The sequence below is a fragment of the Sinocyclocheilus grahami genome, unplaced genomic scaffold, assembly GCF_001515645.1.
Source record: "Sinocyclocheilus grahami isolate Dianchi unplaced genomic scaffold, SAMN03320097.WGS_v1.1 scaffold2778.1, whole genome shotgun sequence".
NCBI lineage: Eukaryota > Metazoa > Chordata > Actinopteri > Cypriniformes > Cyprinidae > Sinocyclocheilus > Sinocyclocheilus grahami.
The window spans coordinates 23,590-30,824 of record NW_015507955.1 but is presented as its reverse complement, the minus strand read 5'-3'; the positions used below and the strand labels follow the sequence as shown (position 1 = coordinate 30,824).

The 7,235-nt window shown below is 38.3% G+C and overlaps 1 protein-coding gene across 1 annotated transcript; it reads right to left on the bottom strand.

The window, feature by feature from the left end:
• Positions 1-1,848: 1,848 nt before the first annotated feature.
• On the bottom strand, positions 1,849-2,764 carry LOC107575643 (C-C motif chemokine 13-like). Its single transcript, XM_016262005.1, has 3 exons — positions 2,478-2,764; positions 2,195-2,306; positions 1,849-2,108 (listed from the first exon to the last, which is right to left on the bottom strand). Exons 1-3 carry the CDS (start codon positions 2,545-2,547, stop codon positions 1,979-1,981), a joined length of 312 nt encoding a protein of 103 aa, XP_016117491.1. The 5' UTR covers positions 2,548-2,764; the 3' UTR covers positions 1,849-1,978.
• Positions 2,765-7,235: the final 4,471 nt, after the last annotated feature.

The window sequence follows — 7,235 nt, the reverse complement described above, 5'->3', positions numbered from 1 at the left end:
CGTATCAGTGGCTGGTCATCTTGTGTGTGATCTCCTCACTGATACTATACAAACATACAAGTCTATACAAATCTATGTTCTGTCCAGCAAAAAACAAGTGACATCACATGCATATGGAAAAATGATGATGTGGTTTGCAGAGGTGGTGTGTCCTGTGCAGCTATCTAGCTTAAACCGCACAAAGTCCAGGTTCAAAATGTTTTAAAATTTATGGAGAACCCTTATGAGGACCCCATTATTTTACTGTGTGCATTTTTTTATGTATCATTTTCGCAAGAAGATACACTAAAGTTCAATGCAATGCTGTAAGTCTTTTTGTACAAATGATGGTGCTTGATGCAGTAAATGGTGAGCTCTATTGGTCAAGGTGGAAAATTAGTTGGTATGAAACTGTTTAATGGCCCAACTCCTCTACACCAAGCCTAGACTAGCATAGGTTACTCACTCATGTTTTCTCTGCAGTACCTTATACCTGTGTATCTCAATGCCTGTAATCAATCAGGCTTAACAGCTCAGACAGTTAATCATATTACACAAACTATTAATTGTTTTGAATATGTGAACAGTTGCAGTTTATGCTTAACACTGAAACTTTATGGCCTTTTCAGAATAATTCATTAAACAGGTTGCAGTTTGAGGAGAGTGCACTAATAGGCTATTTTCAGTAACATTCGTTCACACATTTGCTCAAGGATACGTAATAGTTCAGTAATAGTTTATGTTGGGTTAACAATGTCAAAAGTCTGAATATAAAATGGGAAAAAATTGTCACAGATTCACACAGTGGTAACAACCAACCACACGAATGCTGGCGTCAGCCTCAGCGTGCTCATGAAGTAGCAATGATCAGTGGATCAAAAGAGTCAACAGGAAACTTATCTTTGGTTTGTTTGATGCAAACTTCTTGTTTTATATTATTTAATCTACATGAAGAAGTAAACTATCCCCATCACACACACATACTCACTCTCTCTTACACACATGCATGTGCACCCAACCCACACGTATTTGTCTATAATATAAATCCCAGTATAATATAATATAAAATATAATATAAGTATTCAAATAGTTTGAAAGTTGCATCAATATTTATTTTAAATAGTTTTAGAATAATTACAGTACAGCTTAATGGAAAGCTTCCACAGAAAAGTTCATTGATACACTATAAATTATTTTAATTATTTATCTTTTTGTCTGCACAGTCTGGCAGTGGCATTGCCTTATGTAGCAGTTATATAGAAGGTAATAATAACCTTAATAATACAGTTGAAATAACCCACCCTCATATCTTTTTTTCTTTTAATAAAGAACATATAAAGTTTAATGATTTCTCTATTCATGAACACACTGAGCATTATCAAGGCATAATATACTGAGCATACCGAGTATTATTGAGTTGCTAACACCAAAAAAAAATTATCTGTAGCACGTTTTTATAGTGACACAGTACTCTCTTATGAAAGTCCAACAGATCTTTATTGGATCCGTACAATAAGTAAAAAATAAAAAGTGCTCCATGTGGTAGCATCCAAATGAGCCAAAGAACATTTTAATAATTTTTCACAATATTATATTTGATATATATATATATATTACAATAGGGACTAGCATTGTTATTATAAGCAGTATCAGTATTCACGTTGCTAGCGCAATTGTTGATTATTAAATATTGGTTCTTTAAATTTCAATTTATTTCTGCATTTTTTATTTATTTATTTTTTTTCTTCAAAAAAGAACAACATTGATGAAATCCAGTGTCTTTCCATAATCTTTATTTTGCATATAGTAAATAAAAAAATTTAAACGGATTACATATTCAGTTTATATTTCTATTTGAAATAGGCTTTGAATATATTTGAATACCACAGTCTTCTTAATTGATTAACAGATATACATATTGCTTTTAAATAAATCAGCTTAAAATCAGTTTGAAAACTGTTCAGTTCAATAGTTTGAAAAGCGAAGAGCCGTTCACATCTTATTCACTGTCCCCAGAGCTGCTCTGTGACATCTCCTTCATGGTTCGATTATCCACCAAGTTCATCAGTCTCAGAACCCATCTCTCTGACTGGTCAGCGCAGATCTCTCTTTGAGCTTTTGTGATGATACTGAAATTTCAAAGAGAAGACAGTTCATGATTTCACATAACTAATTCACAATTCATTTTAATTAAGACATTACAAAAAATACTTACATGATACCACTCCTGTGGCATTCAAGATGTGTAGTATGATAACTCTCAACCTGCTTTACTGGGATTTTTACATTGGAAAAAGAAAAGCAGCACTTGTCGGGACCTTGGCTGACTGCAGGAAAAAAAGAAAGAAAAGAAAATTGTTTTAAAAACACTTAATATAAATCAAAATGAATGGAATACATTTAAAAATCAAGAAAACGCGTAACAAATATGCATTTAATTATTAATAGTCTATTGTTTGTCTAAAAACAAAATTCAAGAAATAAAGAAAAAGACGCACATTCACTCCGAGCCAGTGAACAGAAAGCGAAGAGCACAAAGCAGGCGATGAAGATGCAGTGGGGTCTCATGTTTGGGTCTGTGGTCGGTCGCTGATCAGATCTTGATGTGCTGGTCGCTTTATCGGTGGCTGATAGCCTCGAAGATGATCACCTCACTGATGCGGCCCGCTTTATAAAGGGGTGAGCTTGTACTTTCCACTCTACAGACCTATAGGGGTTCAGTCCGATGAGGAACAAGTGACATCACAGGCACGGGGGAAAACCGTGATGTGGCCTGCAGAGGTAGTACTTCCTGTTGTACCCTTCCCCAATTCTGTGAATCTATTCTAAATCGCTGACACAGGTAACCAGAGAAATTTGGTCGATTTGAGTTTTCCATATTTTGTTTTTTGTTTCTGTTCCATCCAAATTCCACAGAAAACATCTTTACATTTATGATGGACCCTCATAAGGACCCTCGTGTACAAATTACCTGTATTACATCAGCATTTTCAGGTTGCATCTTCTCAAGAACATGCCCAAAGCTCTCAAGTGCAGTGCAATGCAAGAAAAGTCCCTTTCTGCAAATGCACGGTGGAAAATGAGTCTGGGGCTCAATGCCGGAAATTATGAGCTCTACTTATCGGTGAAGGTGGAAAAGTGGTTGAACTGAAAGTGTTTTGTGTGGTTAACAGATTTGCACACAGTGTGCTCCGAACGCAGATAATATCAGCACTTACTCACGGAGTTTATACCACATAAATAATGCCTTATCATGTTTCGTTATCATGTTAAAAATCAATCACATTCAAATCACAGACATATGAAAATGACTACTTACCGAGTAACATTTATGATCTTTCTTTCCGAAGATTCCTTGGTTCTTATTAAATTGTTCCTTTCATACCTTTTGTTTTTCCACTTGTCCTATTTTGGGCTGCACGTGTCAGGTCATTGTTCCTCTGTACCCACTGGCCGCACATTACTGCACCTCCTCGAACACCATTGCACTTGTTCTTTATGTAGACCTGTTTAAAGGGGTCATATGATGCGATTTCAAGTTTTCCTTTCTCTTTGGAGTGTTACAAGCTCTTGGTGCATAAAGAAGATCTGTAAAGTTGCAAAGACTAAAGTCTCAAATCCAAAGAGATATTCTTTATAAAAGTTAAGAGTTAACAACACCTACCTAAAACGCCTCGTTCTAACATGCCCCCACATATCTATGTCTGTTACGACCTCTTGTTTTTAAGTCTAGGTTTAAGAGGGGTAACATTTGTAGTTGTGATGGTTGTGACATTGGTGGTGGCAAAAGAGAATAGTGCAACACGAAAACTGCCAAGGAAGGTGATTTATTTACAAGTTTAAAAGAAAAAAGAAAAACATCAAGTAACAATAATAATAATAAACAAATACCAAGATAACAAATAAAGAGAAAACTATAATTTCACAATATTTACAACCCAAAAATGAAATAACCCCCACAAGGGAAAAACGGACGCAAGGGGCGCCAAAAAAAAAAACAAAAAAAAAAACAAAACCAATCTAACTTAAGTTGCCAAATCTAACCTACTAACAAAAGAAAAGAAAACAGGGAAAAAAACAAGTCTTCTGCGTTTTTACGCGCTAACTAACCTGCTCCAAACTCACCAAAGCAAAAAGTACAAAAAGTGGCACTCACTTCTATACTAGTGTTTCTAATACATCAGAGTCACTACATGTTGCTACATGTATGTCACGTGACATACTACCTGGTCCAGTTTTCCCCAGGGGCAAGGAGAACATTGTTCTGCGTATATTACGAAGGCAGTAAACAATGAAATACAAAATAGAAAACTTAAAGAAAAGATCAAGAGGACAACTCAAAACTGTAACAGAAGAACAACACCACCAAAGAAACAAACAAAATGCAAATGCACAAACAGAAAAGCAAAGTCTGCGCCGCGTTCATTCAGTCATCCTTTTAAACTCTGGCAGGAAACAGGATTGGCAGCGGAGATAATGACGTCACCCACGTTAACGATGACAGACGGCTTTCTGAACCAATAGCAGTCCAAGGCGGGTTGAACCTAAGAATACAACAGAGCAGAGAGAAGGAGAAAGCAAAAACACGGAGGCACAACCACTGGGACGTAACACTCCCACCCTTAAGAACAAACCTGTTTGTGACAAGAAAAAAACAAACACATCTTTACCCATCTCACACTTAAAAACATCACCACATACTCAAACTCTTGAAAGAGCATCAGCCAAAACATTCTCAACCCCTTTCTTATGTCGAATATCCAAATTAAAATTTTGGACTACCAAGGCCCATCGCATTAGACGTTGATTTTGATTGTACATCCGAGAAAGAAAAACAAGAGGATTGTGGTCGGTATACACAATGACGGGAAGACTACTGGATCCGACATTAACTTCGAAGTGTTGCAAGGCAAGTAACAAAGCAAGGGCTTCTTTCTCAATGGTTGAATAATTAAGCTGATGTTTGTTGAACTTACGTGAAAAATAACTAACAGGATGATCTATACCATTTTTATCCTCCTGAAGAAGAACAGCCCCAGCACCAACAGCACTTGCATCAACTTCAAGTGTAAAGCCCCGCGTACAGTCCGGTGCAAGAAGAACAGGTGAATTACACAGAAGCGTCTTCACACAGTCAAAAGCATACTGACACTCAGACCACTCAAAAGATTTAGATGGACTAAGCAACGCAGTGAGAGGATTAACCACAGTCGAGAAATTCCAACAAAAACTGCGGTAATACCCCGCCATACCCAAATAACGTCTCAATTCTCGTCGAGTGATAGGAGCTGGGAACTCCAAGATAGCTGTAATTTTGGCTTCAACAGGACGCACCTGACCCTGACCAACTTCTTTGCCGAGGTAAGTGACAGTTGCCCGTCCAAACTCACACTTTGCCAGGTTAAGCGTTAAATTTGCCTTAGCAAGACGTTCAAACACCATTTTCAACGAACACACATGTTCGGTCCAGTCTGCCGAATAAACAACTAAATCGTCAAGATATGCACTGCAGTTCGGCACACCAGCCAGTACCATATTCACAAGTCTCTGAAAAGTTGCCGGTGCATTTCTAAGCCCGAACTGTTCCGAAGCTTTCACCACCGGCGTCTCCCTAGTATGGGAAGCTTTTAACATATTTATGTGACAAACACGGGTCTGGCGTTTCCTATCAGGTGTATGAAGCAAATAGTCAGTCTCACTCATTTTCTTTTTCACAACATAAGGACCAAAGAAGCGAGCCGACAAAGAGGATCCAGGAACGGATAAAAGTACAAGCACTTCATCCCCTGGCTGAAAAGATCGTGCAACAGCTTTTTGATCAAACTTGCGCTTCATGCCTTTCGGAGCATGGGCGAGAGACTCTTTAGCCAACAGCCAATCAGTATGTAAACAATCCCGAAACGAACTGACATAATCCAATATGTTAGTACTTGGACTCGAATCAGTAGCCAAAATTTTTTCCTTAAGAACTTTTAACGGTCCTCGCACTTGATGACCGAAAACGAGTTCTGCTGGACTAAAACCAAGAGATTCTTGTACAGTCTCTCTTACAGCAAATAAAACCAAGGGAACTCCCTCATCCCAACCCTTTGCAGTTTCCAAACAATATTTCTTAAGCTTCGACTTAAGTGTTTGATGAAAGCGTTCAAGTGCACCCTGGCTTTGTGGATGGTACGCACTTGAAACACGGTGGGAAATGGCTAAAGACTCTAGAACTTGTTTAAAGAGTTTCGACAAGAAATTCGTACCTTGGTCGGTTTGTATTACTTTAGGGAGCCCGAACGTAGAGAAGAACTTCAGCAACGCTTTAATAACCACAGGCGTGGGGATTTTTCTCAAAGGAATCGCTTCCGGGAACCTAGTAGCCACACACATAATGGTTAACAAGAATTGGTTACCACATTTAGTTTTTGGCAATGGTCCAACACAATCTACAACTACGTGTTCAAAGGGCTCTCCGATTGCTGGTATGGGAGACAGTGGGGCAGGCGGAATCACCTGATTCGGCTTCCCGACAGTCTGACAGGTATGGCACATGCGACAATAATGAACAACATCTTTTTTTAAACCTGGCCAGAAGAAATGATGCAATATCCTATTGTAAGTCTTTGTAATTCCTAGATGGCTAGCCAGCTGATGATCATGGGCCAAGCACAAAACATGCTGACGATAAGGAGAAGGAACGACAACTTGGTATACAACATTCCAGTCTGAATCTTGTTCATTACTAGAACACCACTTTCTCATCAATAAATCGTTGTCCATAAAATAGGCAACTAGCTTATCCTTAGCCACATCCAAGGAGACAATAGAATTAAAAGGAGTGGTGAGAGATTTATCCACCTTCTGCGTAGCACTAATTTCCTCTCGAGACACAGGTAACTTTGAAATATCTGCATCAGACATTTTTCCACTAGCACCCTCTGGATTAAAAATGATTTTTCTTCGCAGATGAAAGAACCGTATCTAGCGATGCATCACCAGACAAAAGTGGGAGCATGAATGAATTAGACAAATCATCCACCTCACCCACCTTGCGCGACTGAGTGAAAAAGCTGGTGATGCTGTTTGTGGAGATGATTAATAATCTTCTGCTGAGATCTTGAGAGATTTAATGTCTTTTTATTTCGGTTGATTTCATCTAAGGCTGTGGCTGAAGTCAGTTGTAGTTCTTGTGTTTCTCTTTTCTTCAGTGATTCTGCTTGTTAACAGCAGCTGTTCATCACTAATGCTCAATCAGCACTTAATTAATCACA